Below are 19,871 nucleotides of genomic sequence, written 5' to 3' on the forward strand. Positions count from 1 at the left end.
AAATGAACTCATACTTGGATGTCTACAAAACCATTTTCCCTGTCAGCCTGTGTCACTAAAAAATGTACCTGCCAGGAAGCAGACTCTCCATAGCCCAGAGTGTAATGACATCTTTATCTCTGTGGTCTGGTTCTGGGGCAGAATGATCCCTTCTTCTAAGTAGAGCCAGTAATCAGTGCTGACTGCGATTCCCAGAAGCCCCAGGCCGCACACAGCGAATACACTGCTGAGCAAAGTCAGGGCCTTCCTGCTGCATGCACCCATCCCACAGAGCATCCAGTAAGACAAGGAACAGAGAGGAAGCTGTGGAGACAAGGGGACACAAGTTAACCAGTTGTGGTGCACACAAAAATCTTAAAAATAAATACATTTTACATTAAAGGGAACTTCACCCACATTAAAAAAACATTATTGTCTGTAGATTTATTCATGTTTGTTACCTTGGAATACAACAACATATATGTTTTTTCCTTTCCACATTGTAATTAAAAGAAATATCTTACTAATGTGCAAAGATAATAACTCTGACAGGGTAGTACACAGTGGCGTAACAATAGCACCGCAGCCCCCGCGGTCGCGGGGAGGCGCAGTGAAAGTGCGGGCGCCGGGGGGCTGCGGTGCTATTGTAATAGCGGTAGGGTGCGGGTGGGAGCTGGGATGCCTGTCAGCGCTGCAGTGGTCCCGGCTCCCGTCTTTAGCGAGTGTCTCCGAGACCTGTATGCACAAAGGATAGCTGACTAGCCCTAGCTAAAGTACCGTAACGGGATGCAGCTTTTTCTCCACGTTTGGAGTCCCGTGCATACTTGTCTTATCTTTATCTATCTCCTTTCACTTTAAAACTCATCTTTTATTTATTTTAATTATTTTATCCCAGTTGCTTCTAGCGCTTTGATTATATTTCATCCAATTGACACTTTTTACCATATCAGAGCTGCTCCCCTCCCCCCAGAAAAAATATTGGCGCAAAAACAGCAATTCTTTTTTCATTCGTATTTGGAGTCCAATCTTATATAGAAGAGCTGAATAAGGCACTGCCCTGCCCCCTACATCTGTATGTGGCCAAAGGAAAAGAAATCCCAGGTAGAGGACTTTGGGGCCCATTTATCATTCAATATTTGTGGCGAAATCCCCGGGGGTTAGCTGCAAATATTATGTATAAACCAAATGTATGTAATCCCTCCTGGCGCCCGGCTCAGTACATCTCAGGGATGGGCTCCTTTCAGAGCCCTGACCCTGCGTGTCAGGGATGATACATCCCGCCGATAGGCCCTGACCCTGCGCGTCAGGGATAATACATCCTGCCAATAGGATTGCATTTTACAATGCGATCCTGGGCGGTAATATTCTGCCCTGATAGCATTGAAAATGCATTCCTTGATAAATAGGCCTCTTTATCTTTGTACATTGCAGATACATTTGTTAGGAGCCTTAAGCTGGGTACACATATATATACAATTGTCGGGCCGTTCTTCCGTTCTGGGTCGGACGGCCGTTTAATTGTATATCGGCAAAAAACTGTCTTGACCGTCCATACTCGGTCGGTCGGCAGTTCTTTGCTGTTTAATTTTCATCCGACAGGACGGCCCCTGTCGTCCTGATCGGAACAAAAGTGCAGTGTGTACGCACGTTCGAGCGATTTGCTGCCGTCCTTGCGACTATACTGCCAAAGCTGGAACGCCCATGTGGGCGTTCCATATAGAGATGTGCGGCGGCCACTTTTTCGGGTTTTGGTTTTGGATCTGGATCTCCCTTCGTGTTTTGGATCTGGATTGGTTTTGGCAAAACCACCCTTGCGGGTTTTGGTTTTGGATATGGATTTTGTTTTGGAAAAATGCTAAAAATTGCTAAAATAATAGTTTTCGGGCCTGTTTTTGCCCCTAAAGTGTTATTAAGCTCACATTCCACTCATTTCTAGACAATTTTGATCACTTCACAGCTCACAAAATCGTTTTCATATACTGTAGTAGGGCCATAAGGTTATCCCGAGATAGCTGGATGACTAAGCTAAGCGACAGCAGTCGGCATCACATACATGTGGACCTTACACTTCCAACCTGGCAGAGCGGCACTGCAGGGGCAGACAGGGTGGCAGTTTAATAAACTATCCCAAAAAAAGAGAAATGCTCCAAACAGCAAATACAAAGAGGTATCGGCCTTGTCATGACTGGTGGTAACAGCTTCAGCACTCCCACTACTTCCTCCTCCATCATCCTCCAAAAATGTGTTTTTATTTTATTTATTACTTTTATTTATTTTTCTTACTTTACACTGGACACAGCCTGTCACACTGGACACAGCCCCTTGGACACTGCCCCTGGACACAGCCTCTGGACACTGGACACAGCCTGTCACCCTGGACACAGCCCCTGGACAATGGACACAGCCTCTGGACACAGCTCCTGTACACTGGACACAGCCGTCACACTGGACACAGCCCCTGGACAATGGACACAGCCGTCACACTGGACACAGCCTCTGGACACCGCCCCTGGACACAGCTCCTGTACACTGGACAATGGATATATGTCACGCTGGACACTGGATATATGCCGTCACACAATAGTTAGATATCACACTGGCCACTGGATATATGTCATCACACTGGACACAGGATATATGTCGTCACACTGGACACAGGATATATGTCGTCACACTGGACACTGGATATATGTCGTCACAGTGGACACAGGATATATGTCGTCACACTGGACACAGGATATATGTCGTCACACTGGACACAGGATATATGTCGTCACAGTGGACACTGGATATATGTCGTCACACTGGACACAGGATATATGTCGTCACACTGGACACAGGATATATGTCGTCACACAGGACACAGGATATATGTCGTCACACTGGACACAGGATATATGTCGTCACACTGGACAATGGATATATGTCAAGCTGGACACAGGATATATGCCGGCACACATTACATGTCACACTGGACACAGGATATATGTTGTGACTTGTGACACTGGACACAGGATATATTGTCGTCACACTGGCCACTGGATATATGTCACACTGGACACAGGATATATGTCGTCACACTGGACAATGGATATATGTCACGCTGGACACAGGATATATGTCGTCACACTGGACACAGGATATATGTCGTCACACTGGACATAGGATATGTCGTCAGTCGTCACACAGGACAGGACACAGGATATATGTCGTGAGTGACTCGTGACACTGGACAATGGATAAGATATAGGCCGTCACACTGGACACAGCCCCTTGTATTAATGCTGCCCCTGTACACAGTGTACTACTCAGCAGCACTGCAGCCCCTGCGTGTGAGCACTGCAGCACTGAGTTAGTTAATTAAATCACAAAAAAAACACAGGGTTCAGGGCTAAATAAAATAAATCACAACACAGGGCTTAGGGCTAAATAAATCACAACAGGGCACGGGCCACAGGACAGCCCCTGGACAGTGGACACTGCAGCCCCTGCGTGTGAGCACTGCAGCACCTAGTTAGTTAAATCACACTACAGGGCTCAGGCCTATAAACAGTCACTGACTCTCAAGTCTACAACACAGGGCAGTGAGGGCAGGTCACGGAGCACAGCACAGCACGGAGCACATGGCACGGAGCACAGCACAGGGCAGTGAGGGCAGGTCACGGAGCACAGCACGGAGCACATGGCACGGAGCACAGCACAGGGCAGTGAGGGCACAGGTCAGGTCACGGAGCACATGGCACAGAGCACAGCACGGAGCACACAGAGCTTCCCAACCACCCTCTTCCCTCTCCAAGATTGGAGTGAAGATGGCGGGGCGCGCGTGCGTCTTTTAGAAGATCCCGCTCCCGCGAGAATCCGACAGCGCGATGATGACGTTCGGCCTCATTATTGGTCCGGAATTCAGGCGGGAACTCCCGAGCCGGCTCGGATCTGGCCCGGATCCCCGATATTCGGATCTGTCGGATCTCGGGAATCCGGACCCGCTCATCTCTAGTTCCATAGCTGCATGATCTCTCGGCAGGGTGACTAAAAAAAAAAAAAATGGCGTGGGGTATCCCCCACTGCCGAAACCAGCACCAGGCAGAAAAAGCCGGGGCTGGTATTAAAAAATCAGGAAACCCGACAAATAGGGCTTCGCTGATTTTTTAAAACCAGCCCCAGGCTCCAGGTCCGGGGCTGGTTCCCAAAATACGGGGGACAAAATGACTAGGGGTCCCCCGTATTTTACACTTATTATATAAGGTCCCGTGGCCAAAGCATTCATCCCTCTGACTGGTCAGCCTGGCCAGGGGTCCTGGGGAAGTGGGGACCCCCACCCCCCCCAATAAAGGGGTCCCCCCCTCCAGGACTTACCTGACCAGGCTGAAGCCTGGTGGGTCCTGGATCCGAAGAAATCCATGGGGGACCTGTGGAAAGAAATCCTACTCATCCAGGTCCTCTGGCGATGATCTCCTCATCTTCTCCATCTTCTTCATCTCCGCCGTCTCCGCCGCCGGTACCCGATGGACTTTGAGAGGCACAGAGATGTTTAATTTTCAGCGCCTCTCATCCGAATGATTCTATTGGCCGCCTAGTGGCCAATCAGGAGCAGACTTTCTCGGCTCCTGATTGGCCGCTAGGCGGCCAATAGAATCATTTGGATGAAAGGCGCGGAAGATGAAACATCTCTGCGCCTTTCATTCCAATCGTGTACCGGCGGCGGAGACGCCGGAGATGAAGAAGATGGAGAAGATGAGGAGATCATCGCCAGAGGACCTGGGTGAGTAGGATTTCCTTCCACAGGTTCCCCATGGATTTCTTTGGATCCAGGACCCCGGACTCTTCAGCCCTGGAGCCCCGGACCAGCCCCTGAACCAAGCCACCGGACCAGACCCAGGGACCTACCGACGGGCTCAAGATAGGTAAGTATCAGTATGTATGGGCTTTGGATGTATTAAAGTTTTATTTGTATTGTGTGTCAGTGTGTGTTTATTTGACATTTTTTTTCTGTAGAACTACAAGTGCCAGCGGGCCCTTTAATGCCCGCATGCTGGGACTTGTGGTTCTCCAAGTCCCAGCATGCGGGGGAGGATTGCTGGGACTCATAGTTCCACAGTAAAAGACAATAGTTTTTCTTCTATTTTTTTTACACTTCAATCAGCCCGGTGACCACCGCACAGGGTCACCGGGGACAGCACCAGGCTTCAGCCTGGTCAGGTAAGTCCTGGAGGGGTGGGGGGCCCTTTATTGAGGGGGTCCCCACTTCCCCAGGACCCCTGGCCAGGCTGACCGGTCAGAGGGCTGAATGCTTTGGCCGCGGGACCTTATATAATAAGTGTCCCCCAGCTGTGGCATTACCCTGCTGGCTGGTTTGGCCTGGGGCTGGTTCTTAAAATACGGGGGGGGACCCCTAGTCATTTTGTCCCCCGTATTTTGGGAACCAGCCCCGGAACCGGAGCCTGGGGCTGGTTTTAAAAAATCAGCGAAGCCCTATTTGTCGGGTTTCCTGATTTTTTAATACCAGCCCGACTCTTTCAGCCTGGTGCTGGTTACAGCCGTGGGGGGGGGACCCCACGCCGTTTTTTTTTTTAATGGGTAAAAGGGTGACTAAAATGTAGACGCATAACCCATCTATATAGAAGTTTAGTCACCCTGCCGGCTGACTAAAGTTCTTTATAGACGGGTTTGCATCTAAATTTTAGTCACCCTGCCGGCTGACTAATTTTGCGTATATAACGGTTTGCTATAATTATGCCCTAACCCAGCCCATTATGATAATTTTGCTCACATATGACGTGTCAATAGCCCAAATCGAGACAGTGTGTACGGTGGTACAATCTTTTTCTTGCGACTGTTTGGACGGGAGTACATCGGACGTCGCAAGTAAAATTGTACAGGTGTGTACGCGCGTGATCGGCTGTTGTTTGTGGACGGTCCGACGGGAGTACGGTCGGCCGAACGGTTGCAAGAAACAGGGATTGTATAGATGTGTACCCAGCTTTACAACTCTTTGAAACAGTGCTTTTTTCCTCCTGAAAAGTGATTAAAAACTATTGTTTCATGTATAACTGCATACCTTTGGTATGTAACATAATAAACCAAAGGAACTGTGAAAACAGATAAATTACAGCTTATGCTCCAAAGATATTCTATAATGACCTTAATGAATTTGTTGGTACTCCTTATAATAGATGTAATTATATTATAGTGATATTTCAAAATAATTGCTTTCTAGAATTTGTATTACACATCTTCAATCTTCTAATCAGTCGTTCAGCCTATTTAAAAGGAGAAAAGTAGTGACCACTGTTAACAGGTTTCATTGTGTTCAGCACAATGAACATGGGCAAGACAAAGCAAATGAGAGGGTTGCCTGAGGAGATCAGAAAGGAAATGAAAGAAAAGCACATTAAAAGGTAAAGGCTATAAGACCATGTACAAGCAATTTGGTCTTCCTGTGACTAATGGGGCCTACATCCGGATCACTTATACTCCTTTTACACCAAAAACCCTGGTCGGACCATGGTCTTTGAACGCTGGAGTTTCCAGGGTCTGACCCTGCTTCATACCCCATTTACACAGCACTTTGACCAGGGTCTGCACCATTTCCACTGAACCTGGGTCAGCCCTGCCTTTCCTTGTGGATGTCGTTAAAAATGCTTGCTCGTTGCCAAGGGGGGTGAAATAGCTTGTTGCCAGGAGGCAACACATATATATATACATATATATATAGATTCTGTGGAAGACCGCACTCGCACGGGGTGTGTAATAGTAGCAGCGGGCGGGGTGCCTAAAGGGAGTTCATTTCAAGTATGAACACCTTAGTACAATCCGAGGGTTTCTCCGGGGAGAAAATAGGCACTCTCCTAAGTAAAGTCATAAACTTGTTGTAATCCAAGTATTTTGATTTATTAGTCATCCAATAAGTTGGTACAATATATTGTGCTCAATGATACTCCGACGTTTCGGTCCAATATAGGCGGACCTTTATCAAGGAGCATGAGTCAGCAAAGTACACATAATCATCGATGGGGCAACATGAAGTATGTTGGAAAACCTCCTACTGCAGGAGGACACCATACATATATATATATATATATAATAATTTTTTTATTGTACAACATTGCGCCGCATCGCATACCATCGTATGCCTTATTTAGTCTTATGGTATACGATGCAATGGGCGCCGTGCTAGGAAACAAGTACTGAATATTTCATTCATTCAGATCTAGGATGTGTTATGTTAGTGTACCCTTTATTTTTTGAGCAGTATATATATATATATATATATATATATATATATATATATATATATATATATATATATACATACACATACCCTAGCAGAATTTGGATTTTCTGCCCATTTGTCAGATAATTTGAATGATAACTCACAAACTTTGCTTTCACTCCTGCCCTTTGGTTGGGTGAAGCCATTTATTGTCAAACAACTGTGTTTACTCTTTTTAATTCATAATGACAACAGAAACTACCCAAATGACCCTGATCAAAAGATTACATACCCTGGAGATTTTGGTCTCATAACATGCACACAAGTTGACACAAGCGGGTTTGAATGGCTACTTTGATCTGTTTGCTTGTATACAGTGTGTGTGTGTATAAAAGGTCAGTTTTTGGTCTCCTGAAAGACCCTTGCATCTTCCATCCAGTGCTGCACTGACATGTCTGGATTCTGAGTCATGGGGAAAGCAAAAGAATTGTCAAAGGATCTGCGGGAAAAGGTAATTGAACTTTATAAAAAAAGAAAGGGATATAAAAAGATATCTAAGCAACTGAGAATGCCAATCAGTAGTGTTCAAACTCTAAGAAGTGGAAAATGAGGGATTCTGTGGAAATCAAATCAGGGTCAGGTAGACCAACAAAAATTTCAGCCACAACTGCCAGGAAAGGAAGCCAATACCACTACGAGTTCCCATCTGCTGCTGGGACCCCACCGCTGACTTCCAATTCGCTGCAGGGACCATGAAGCTGACTGCTCAGACCGCTGCAGGGACCTCCTGCCCGCCTGCGCTGCCCAGGTACCATCCTCCCCCAGGTGGGGTGGTTGTCTGTTGGGGCCCCCACAATTTTGTTGTCCAGGGCACCCACAGATCTTAATCCACCCCTGATGAAAGGTGGATCGCTGATGTTTTGGGGATGTGTGAGCTACAAAGGAACTGGAAATTGCTGGCAAAATGAATGCAGCATGTTATCAGAAAATACTGGGGGAAAATTTGCACTGATCAGCCCGAAAGCTGCGCATGGGACGTACTTGGACGTTCCAACATGACAATGATCCAAAACACAAGGCCAAGTAGACCTGTCATTGGCTACAGCAGAATAAAGTGAAGATTCTGCAATGGCCATCTCAGTCTCCTAATCTCAATATCATTGAGCCACTCTGGGGAGATATCAAACATGCAGTTCATGCAAGACAGCACATGAATTAACAGGAAATGGAGGCTTTTTGCCAAGAAGAATGGCCAGCTTTACCATCTGAGAAAATAAAGAGCCTCATCCACAACTAGCACAAAAGACTTCAAGCTGTCATTGATGTTAAAGGGGGCAATACACGGTATTAAGAACTGGGGTATGTAAACTTTTGATCAGGGTCATTTGGGTAGTTTCTGTTGTCATTATGACTTAAAAAGAGTAAACACAGTTGTTTGACAATAAATGGCGTCACCCAACCACTAATCATGAGGGAAAGAAAAGTTTGTAAGTTATCATTCAAATTATCTGACAAGTGGCCAGAAAATCACAAATTCTGCTAGGTTATGTAAACTTATGAGCACAACTGTACCTTACTGAAGAGTGCTTACAATCTTCACAACTCCCAAATACTCGCAAATAATGGGGTAGATGTATCCTCAATTGTGAGGATAACTTTTTTATGTATGATCAAGCGCTAGGGACAGTCTGCCGATTAACACTCGGTGCGGCTGTCCCCTTCATACCCCCTAGCAGTTTATGGCTCGGGCGATGCATTACCGGCTGTCCGGCATACATCACCCATTAAGCCACCCACCAACCCAGGGCTAGCGTTGCCCTATTCCCACTGCATGGAAAATGCTAGCCCTGCTGCTGGGTCTGGGCTGCGTACAAGATCTTGCAATAAGTTTTTTTAAAATGCGCTTGCGCAGGCCTGATGGGAGAGCCGATAAGGAGAGCCATGGATGCAGGACATAATGGCTCTCCTTATCAGCTGCCCCATGCACACTACATCGCAGTGATACGGATGCCCGCTTCTAATCTTTATGCAGGCCAAGCAGGACCCGATATTTTTAAAACATTAATGTAATAATAATACATTTGCCCCATAGCTCCTACCAATGAGGTTTTATCACCATAAATAGCATCATTATGACCACAGACCACCCACTACACAGGGAAATGGTGCAGCGTATTGACGCTGCCTAGAACGGCCATGTTATGGTTGACCACCCCTAATTGAACCTGTCTAGTTAGGGGCCTAAACATAGTCAACAACATCTAGATTGACAGTAAGGGAAGTTAGATGCCAGCGTTAGATCGACGTCACCTGGTCGACATACATTTTTCATAATTCTTTTAGTGCTGAATGTCACAGGAGTCCCCGTGGACACTGTATAAGTGCACATTGTCCCTTAGTATGGCTAGCTGCACTCGCTATGCTTCGCTCAGCACAGTATTATAATCTCAGAACTATAATCGACCTGTGATATGCCGCTCAAAAACAAAAACATCAAAAACTTATGTTGACCATTTGACCTGTGATATGCCGTTAAAAAAAAAAAACATCAAAAACTTATGTTGACCATTTGACTGTTGACCACGCTTCTGTCTCTCTAAAGGTGACCATACACCTACAGATTTATCTTCAGATCTGGCTGGTTCGAACAAAAACATGGCTATGGATGAGAGCAAATGACAGTTGATCATTTGCTTGGAAATGCTGGAAAACTGCCAAACTGTCATACAGAAATTACCAGATTTTTGTTCCAACCAGCCAGATCTGATGATAAATCTGTAGGTGTATGGCCACCTTAACACTGGTGTCCAACTTCCTTAACTGTCAATCTAGACGTCTTTAGGTTCTAACTACATGGGTTCAACTAAGCGTGGTCAACACAAAAATGGTCCATCTACACATTGTAGATCCGTTGACCAGGTACCCTTTGCCCACCCTCCTGATAGCCCAAGAGCCCTGAAAATTCTGTGAGGTACAGTAGGTATGATGTAAATACAGCATCCGTCTTATTTGCTAAGGAATGGAAATGTTGCAATATATTTAGGTTTACTGGCCCTTTAACTCACAAGAATTTGCATAAAATCTGCTGTAAACTAAACCTTCCAGTGAGAGAGAGGCTATGAACGCTGTTCTGTGAAGCAGATTAATAAAATGTTCCAGATAACTGTGCAATATTCACAGATATAGTGATTTTCTGTCACCACAGCAAGGGTCCAATTTCAAAGTGTCACACTTTATATTATCAGGCAGCTGCTGCCAGGAGATCATGAGATCTGAGGTTATGTCTCATGTGTTGTTGTCACCTACTAGTCACCATCATGTGTCACTTTTCTGGAAATATTCTCTTATATGATAAATGAAATGAAAAACAACCTGTTTTTTTTTCATGTTCTCACTTGTAAAGAAAGGCTGTTATTGTAAGATGTATTGAGAATTTCCACTGCTATCTATTACAGGCAATTCTGACGTCAATGTACCATGTAAAAACATCTACCAATGCCCCTCAAGACTATCAATTACTTACTGGCATCTAACCTCATCTGGTCAAGAAAGCAGGTAATATTTAAGATTAGCACAATGCATCAACGCTCTCAAGGCAGCAGTCTGCCAGTCTCAGGTGGAACGCATCTTCAAAACAAACTGTTATTATTCCTTCCACACAAAGGGGGAAATTTACTAAGATGTGAGTTGTATTTCACATGGGATGTTGCTATGGACAACCAATCAGAAACTACTTCTCATTTTTTAGCAAATTCTAAAAGATAATAAATAGTATCTGACTGGTTGCCCATAGCAACATCCCATGTGAAATAAAACTCACATCTTAGTAAATTTCTCCCAAAGAGTCAGTTCCAAAGTTGCTTGTAATTATTATTATTATTATTATTATAATTCTATTTATAAAGCTCCACGAGTGTTTGGCAGCACCGTACAAAGGAACAGTACAGGGAGAAATAACTTGGCATTACATTGAATAAGTAACAAAATAGAGTACAAGTAAAGAGCGCCACAGTTCAATACACATTACAGCTTGAATATAAGTAGTGAGGACTCAATTAACATACAACTAGAGGCTTGATGCCAATGATGGAGATGAGTATGCGGACAAAGATGGTCACTGAGTGTTTGAGTATGGGAGAGCTGTGAGTGAAATGTGAAGAGGAGAGGGCTTTGACAACAGGAGGGAAGAGGGCCCTGCTCAGAGGAGCTTACAATCTAGTAGGAAGGGGAGACAGATAGATTACAAGAGGTGCAAGCAAGTGGGTGGTGGTTATATAGCAGGATGTAAAAAGCCAGGGGGTCAGAGAACCAGCCTCAGGACTAGTTTATTCAGCGGAAGGGTACGCTTTGATGAATAGGTGAGTTTTCAGTGCCCTTTTGAAGCTTTGCAAGGTCGGGGAGAGTCCATTGGAGCAAGACAGTGTGTTCCACTGAAGGGGTGCAGCATGGGCAAAGTCCTGTAGTCTAGCATGGGAAGCAGTGATCAGGGTGGAGGAGAGATTACAGTCGTCGGCCGACCGTAGAGGACGGGAGGGTGTATGAATGGAGATGAGGTTAGAGATATAAGGAGCAATGGAATTAAAGATGGCCCTGTATGTGTGTGAGGTGTTTGAAGAGGATTCTGTAGGGGAATGGGAGCCAGTGCAGATTTTGTTGAAGGGGAGTGGCATAATTAGAGTGACGGAAGAGGAAGATAAGCCTGGCTGCAGAGTTGAGGACAGATTGGAGAGGAGCCAATTGGGATCAAGCGAGGCCAGTGAGGAGAACATTGCAGTAGTCAAGCTGTGAGATGAACAGTGAGTGGATGATAAGCTTAGTTGCACTCAGTGAGAGAAAAGGCCTGATGCAAGCAATTTTTATGAGACTAACATTAAAAGTAAATTTTTATGTATGAAATATTTGGTCCTCAGTGCATCCTTAAGAATACTTCTTTTCTTTGTGGGTGTTTTTTACTGATGCCAAAACTGTGGTCTATTCAGTGAGAGCTGATGCAAATGAGTACTGGTGATGATGACGCCTGATTTCTCCTGCAGGTGGATATGGTTGGGGCGGTCACATAAATGTATCCACCTCTTAATAGAGTCAGGGATCTGCATTTACTGCCAAACATATAAACCAAATTACAGCTGTAGCTCGGGCCCAAAGTATACTGTATACCACTTGCACATTTCTGCATGTATGGATCAATGTAGAAGACAACAATTTATGCTTTCCTCAACACTCTGGTTATCCAAGCCAAAAAGAACAACCTACAACAAGTAATCCCACATAATCTGCTAACTTTTTAAATGACTAACCACTTTGCACTGTTTATACCCACACTGCTGATCATGTTGGCACTATCACAGAGCAGAGAAAAAGTATAAAGAAAACGGTGTAGGTGAAAATGTTATATAAGTACTGTAGTAGAAGGAACCTAGGGGCAGTGGTGAGCCGCTGTGTCTGTGTTGGGCTAAAGGGGGTTCTGCCAACATAGGGAGAAGGTGCTGGTGTGCCTACACATTGGAGCTGCCCAGAGTGTACAGTTCAGGTGGAGCTGTGTAGCAAGCTAAGCTGACCATTAAACCAGGACTGAGGCCGATATACATACTGTACAGATGGTAGGACACAGGTAATACACATGGTAGGACACAGGTACAGTACTGTACCTGCAGTAAGGCAACATTTAGAGAAGGTGTGAAGTGTACAGACTAGCTGTCCTGATAGTAGAATAAAAGTTAAGAAAGTGTATTCCCTTTAGTACATCTCACCCAAACTTACTTGGAAACAGACCTGGAGGATATACTATGGGACAGGGAAGTGGAAAACAGGAAACTGCATATACAGTACATTATTCTATTGCTTGCATGAAGTCCTCCCATATGTATTCTCTAAGATGTTCCACAGTTACCTAAGATTGCTGCTTCCAGGGAGGAAACCCTTTTGAACAAATTCCCATCAGATATTAGAGAACATCATACCACCTATTGGACATACCCATGCAGCACGGTATATTATCGATGCCTCTCCCAGAGGTGGACCATCACTTTTTTTTCCCAAACTAATACAGCTAACTCTTATTAAAGGTTATATCAGACTGTGGTCTTTTGTGAGAACCCAGGCCTCTTCCATATTACAGACAGCAAATAGGGTATACATATATACAGCAGTATGGGGAACATATGCTGCATCCTGAAACATTCTTCTACCTTTGGGTAAATATGGCAAACATAAGATAGCTATCATAAAGTCAATCAGCCACTTAGATAAATCACTGTTCTGCACAAAAAAAAGGATATTCTATCCATAATACACATTATATAATAATATATAATACACAGACATGTCTTTGTACCCCAACATGACAACTACCACTTAACATTGACAGAATGGACCGGTTTCCTGTAGTGTTCTATTCCTCCTATATTGCACTTCTGGGTTATCATCACTCCTAACTTTCCCTCATTCATCTTCTTAACCCACACCTATGCCATGTGATTTTCTTTCAAATTGTGCTATCAACTGTACATGTGTGGTAGAACTGGGTATGGATGCCAAGCTGTAAGAGCAGTTGGTGTGTAGCCAGTACTATCAGAAAAAAAAAAAAGGATCATTAATACAATCTTTACATGCCCACATGAACTACTTTTCACACTGGATAGAACTGACCTATATATGTCTACCCTTAGTAATGCCATTGGCACTTCATGTAAACGAGAGAAGTCATATTGAGTAGAATTCTTGTAATTTAAATAGAAAGATGGCCACTAAAACAGCATGTAAACGACAAGAAGGACACACATTCAGCAGACACACTAGCACTGTTAAAATGATTTAATGGAGAAGATAGGCAAAATAAACACGACATGTATGAAAATAAAGGTTTATATAAAGCAGACATTGCACTACAATAACTAAGCTGACAATATACTGTTGGAAGAGTACACATAATTAACAAATGTTCTTTCTGATGCTCACACACACTGTAATAATAACACATTTCATTCAGATGCTTTAATGGCAGACGCAGAGATTTGTGTGTCCATGAATGATTGTCAGTCAATAAAGAGATGCAGGCTGTGTGTTTTGGTAATCGGCCAGCTAGCTGGTATTTTGAGGCAAATGAGGACAATTATGTTTTTTTGCCTCATAGTCAGGAGCTCAGAATATTCACTTAACTTTTGCTGCAGAGAAATTGATTCTGCTGCTCAGTCATTGCTGAGAGAGCCTAAGATGTACTGTAAGTGCTGTGAGTCAAACATTGGATATGCCCATCTTTCTGCAGGGTACAAAGTAATGTCTGGTTACCATAACAAGCAGAGTATTTGAAAATTTCAAGTATTTGAAAATTAGTTTCAGGGAGATTATAGTTGGTTGTCGAATTTTGCACAGCACCCCATTGAGGGGGTGTGTCATGCTCCACTCAAAGGGCGTGTCTAATTCCATATATGGTGATATTGTGAAAAGAGATTGTGAATGTGGCACCTAGAAGCGTGGGTGTGTACTGCTACATCTGAGAGGAATCTTTTATAATTAGTTATATACAAATGTAGATGAGCCCCAAAGCAATTATTAAGAGCAACTATACTTGCTAAAGTGCTGGGAAATGGTGCTGACGATTCAATGTAAATGTATCGATCTCTCATTCCATCCCCCCCCCCCCCCCCCCCCCCAAATGTAACAGTGTAATGTGGGCTAGGTGAAATGAGGGTGATTGCAAGACTAATGAGGGAGAGAGGGAGATTGCTGCTATTTCAGGGAGTCTCCTGCAGAATGCATGAGGGTAGGCAGCTATGCTCTAAGAAGGGTAAATTTAGTAAAGTAAATGAAAATAGGTTGTCATAGCAACCAATTAGATTCTATATTTTTTAGGATACAATACAGAAATGATAGACAGAATCTGATTAGTTTATATGTGCATCACCTCTTTTCATTTTTAGAAGCTTTAGTAAATTTACCTCTTAATATTTGCACACAATAAGGATATAATAGGTAAAAAACTATAGGAAACATTAAACATAGTTTCTTGTTTTTAAGCAGATTATGTGGCAGATTTATCAAAGCTTGAAGAGGAGAAAGATAAAATGCCAATCGGCTTCTGCCATTTAGCAGGCTGTGCAAACAGCAGTGGCTGATCTCTCTCCAAGCATTGATACATCTCTTATTCACCTGTCATGATATTGTGTAATAATGGGGCCCCCTAACTTAGGTCTCTACTAGTGCACACTGTTTGTAGCCATCATTAGTAGGAACAGTATAAATGTGCCCCTCCAATAGATATTTTAAAAATAAAGAATGCACACATTATATAAAAAGGTGTGTGGCCTCGTCTCAAAGGGTAATGCCCCTCACACATTATGCGAAACACCGCAAAGCCCATTACACATTACGCGACACACCGCAAAGCCCATTACACATTATGCGACACACCGCAAAGCCCATTACACATTATGCAACACACCGCAAAGCCCATTACACATTACGCGACACACCGCAAAGCCCATTACACATTACGCGACACACCGCAAAGCCCAATACACATTACGCGACACACTGCAAAGCCCATTATACATTACGCGACACACCGCAAAGCCCAATACACATTACACGACACACTGCAAACCCATTACACATTATGCAACAATTACAAACTTACCAATATTCTTTCTTATTCTGTCCCACGCTGCTCCTCAGGCGCCGTGGCTCCTCTTTGCGTCACAGGTGCTGGAGTACGAGAGATATGTGCACTGTACCCTTACTGTTAGGCAGTACATGTAGGAGCATGGGGGTCCATTTAATAATGCGACAATAGTAGGAGTGGGGGCGGGGCAGGTGTGCATTCTGCTGCAGGGCCACCATAAGGTGCACAGATGGGACTGGTGTCTCAGGCCCAAAGACGGGGACACGGCAGTATTGTGGACCCAGATACAACAGGAGACCGCTGCTACCCCCCCCCCCCTTCCTCCTAGTACTATCTGCTCTAGCCTCTGAGTCAAGCAGAGATGCAGCATTTGGAATTTGCCACTCTCCTGAAGTAAATCACAGCTCATGAATCAGCAGCCAATCAGCCTGCCGATCTGTGAGCAGTGATTAGTTCACGGACAGCGGCAGATTTTTAATGCTGCTGCGCTGTCACTACAAGTTTGTCTCACTAGTGGGGGGCACAAGGGTTTTTGCCGGGGACCACAGTGGGTGTAAGCGACGGGGAGAGTATCAGCGTCAGCTGGCGGGAGGCTGGGGGAGGTGGTGGCCGTGGTGAGTGGCTGTGTGTCTCTGAACACAGCCACTGACCACCATACTTCACTGGCAGGCAGGATTCCTCCCTCGGCCACCCTTCGCTGTCAGTCCCACTGCCTGCGTCACCGTGCCAGAGCTAGGCAGCAGCGCAGCAGACAATGTCTCCTCCCACAGTTTCGTCTGGACTCACGTATCGCCCCCATGCCCCCCCCCCCCCCCCCCGCGCTCGGCTTCTTACTTACTTTCCCGCCGGCGAGCAGCTCAGCCTCACACAGGCAGCTGCAGCGGCCCCCTTAAGAAATAATAAAATATCTAAGCACAGTGCAGGGGAGTGCTTGCTGTCCATCGAGCCCCCCCAGCCGCCGGCCCCATAGCAGCTGCACCCTTGGTAGTTTCGCCACTGATCCCATGCAATCTCCACCGAGCCTGCCTGGAGCCGGAAGAAACTCTGCCGGGACGACTCAGATGGTCCGATGCGATGTGCAAGGGACCCGAGGTCAGTCATCTGCAATTTGGGCTCTTTTCTTGCAATTGATTGCTGCAAACACAGAAAAAGTGCACAGATTCCAGCTGAATTGCCCCGTGTTTTGGGGCCTTTTCAGATGTAAAGGGGGGATTAGCTGTTTTAGGAATCAGTGCAAGCAGTGAAAAAAACAAAAGTATTATCCCTGTCAGAGGGGAGTTTTTTAAGCACTGATCATGGAATAAAGGTGCCTATGTAGTAATCCTTGGAGAGAGATATAATGGAAGGAGATAAATTACCAACCGATTAGCTCCTTACTGCCATGTTACAGGCCGTGTTTAAAAAAAAGACAGGAACTGGTTGGTACTTTGGGCCTAATTCATATTTGTATGCAAACCCGATGGATTGCATATAAATACAATGGGCCTGATGGATGGGTTCATGTGAGGCTCAGGAATTACACTTGGACTCGAGGTTACAGGATTAAAGTGACGGACTCCTTTAAAAATTGAAAACAAATAGATTAGTCCCAAATAATGTCTTTAAGCTAAATCAAAAGATAATTCAAGAAGAGCAAATACATCTTTGCACGCAACTATAGGGGTGGTGACGTAGATATTTGGATCTTGAATTAAGAACTGAAAGACAAAGCGATGAAGGCGAGGAGAGTACACGGACGGAGTCCAGTGGACCCTGTGGCTGAGCAGAACCAGAAGCGGCAGACAGGAGAGGTCAGGAGTAGCCGAGATGCAGACCGGAATCCCGAGAGCAGCGAATAAAGGAAGGTTGAGCTGGGACAATGCAGCAGGCCAAATAACGCCAGAAGTCCAGGGGTTAGCTACTCAAAAGAATCTTTGTACTGACACTGAGCAGCTTAGGCAGATCCCCTAACTAGTTACAGGGTAACTGCTATTGGCCATCAGTGCAGGAAGGAAACCCCACTGGCTGGCACAACACCATTTTTGCCCATATCCAAAATGGTGGTGTCGGCCTCCCGGGGCCGTCTCTACATTGCCCCTCTCACTGAACCGAGACACACCTGCAGAGAAGAGCATTTTGCCTGCCACGTAGTCCACCTGCCGCTGAAGCAGCACAGCTCACACAGTCAGCTGACGGCGGGTACGGACAGGTGAGTAGCAGACCCGCCATGTGCCGCCGCGACTGTCTGTGACAGTTGGCAGACATTCAGAGTATTCAGCTCTGATTTAAGGTCCATATATACTGGGCGATTTTACCCAGTGTGTATGGACAGTGATGATGGGGAAAATCGCTGGACTGAAAATCGCTCAATGCATACACACTGACCGATTTTCCATACCATGAAATCCTTCCTGATAGAAAGAAACTTTAAATATGTACTGTAGAACGTTTTCCTATTGATGTATTATTATTATTATTATAACTGGTGATTTGTAAGTCACCACAGAGCTATGCAGTGATGCACAGTATGGAGAACAGGACATGCTTAAAATAGAAATCCGAAATACAGAAAATAAATGCAGATATGAAACCAAAATAAAGGGAGGGTCCTGCTAATGCGAGCTTACAGTCTAGTGGGGTTTAGTAAATCCATGCTATAAAGAGTCATTATTGTAATCCGCCATGAATGGACCGGTGATGGTTTTCCTGCTGGGATACATAAAGGACACTTTAGAGGCCTCTCTGTGTGAAAGTCAAGTGTGTAGCAGGCCCGAGACAAGAGGCAGAATAATGAACGTTTTGATTAGAGTGTCTGATTGCAGTTCCTGGCTGGGAATTGCTGTTGGCGTACAGAGTCAAACATTGTCACAATTCAGGAGATAAAACATTTCAATTACAGCCGCAGTCCCTGTAACCAGAGCTGTGGGCAGACAGTGCCTGAAATGGAGGGAAGCTTGTAAAAATATAAACGGTTTCCTGCAGGCAGAACTACAATTGGTGCAGGGGGTGCAGTGCACCGGGGCCCCTGAGGACTAAAGGGCCCACTGCTGACCATTTCACACTCTTTCTGTCAGTCACTGTTGCTTTTTCCCTGTCACACTCTCCCTCCTTCTGCCTCTGTTTGTCACCCACTGCTGTGTTGCATATTGTGAACTTGGGTTGGGATGGTGGAGGAGGGGGGCCCAAATTACATTTTTGCACCTGGGCCCACAACTCACAGGTTATGCCACTGTTCCTGCACAGTACTATATCAATAAAATGTGCATGAATGTCAATGTAGAAATCATCTATATATATATGTGTAGTGTCCGTGTGTCACCGAAACACTGCCATCTGTTGGCAGCAAGTAAAACTACATCTAGCTTTTTCAAGCGTTTGCTTAGAGCAAGCTAGTACTACATTTAAATGACCATAATTACAAAACAAGCAATGTTACATGTGTTCCTAGTTACTTTGCTTTAAATAGCCAGCAAATGTGATTATTTTGCTCATGTTGCCAGGCAATGTTAGAATAATTATTGAGACAGTTTACACTTTATGGCTCAATTACAAACATTAAATGAATGTGCAAAGTTTGCAACCAATCAGTAATTACATATATAGTAGGGGTCTATATATATATATATATATATATATATATATATATATATATATATATATATATATATATATATATATATATATATATATGATGGGTTTCCCAGAATGCGCCTTTCCTAGAATACAGGATAATGATTCAATATATCCAACACTAGACAGATCTTTAGTGATAATACAGAAATAATTCTCCTTTGACAGTACAAAATCTTAATAAAAATCTTTTTTATTGAAAGATGTCTTCTCAGTGACGATTTGAGTCCAACGCGTTTCGTCAATGAATTGACTTCATCAGGGGCATTTTTGACAGCAGAACAATACACACTGTAAATTGTAATAGAACTGTGTCAAATAAATAATAGATGCAGTATATACACATAATAATTAAAACTTAGTTAAAAAATGAATACAAGACATGATGAGGAGGGAGGACAAGATCTGAAGAGAGGGATGATGGAGACGTCACCATACCAAAAAACACTC

General features: G+C 44.5%; 1 protein-coding gene across 1 annotated transcript in view; it reads right to left on the reverse strand.

Moving 5' to 3' along the window:
* CACNG5 (calcium voltage-gated channel auxiliary subunit gamma 5) overlaps positions 1-19,871 on the reverse strand; it is a 76,385-nt gene that overhangs the window by 30,285 nt on the left and 26,229 nt on the right. The window contains exon 2 of the mRNA XM_083148197.1: positions 69-303. Within this exon, the coding sequence (XP_083004323.1) occupies positions 69-303 (235 nt within the window). The remainder of the gene's footprint in view (positions 1-68; positions 304-19,871) is intronic.

The sequence above is a fragment of the Crinia signifera genome, chromosome 6 (assembly GCF_055691185.1).
Source record: "Crinia signifera chromosome 6, ASM5569118v1, whole genome shotgun sequence".
Classification (NCBI taxonomy): Eukaryota; Metazoa; Chordata; class Amphibia; order Anura; family Myobatrachidae; genus Crinia; species Crinia signifera.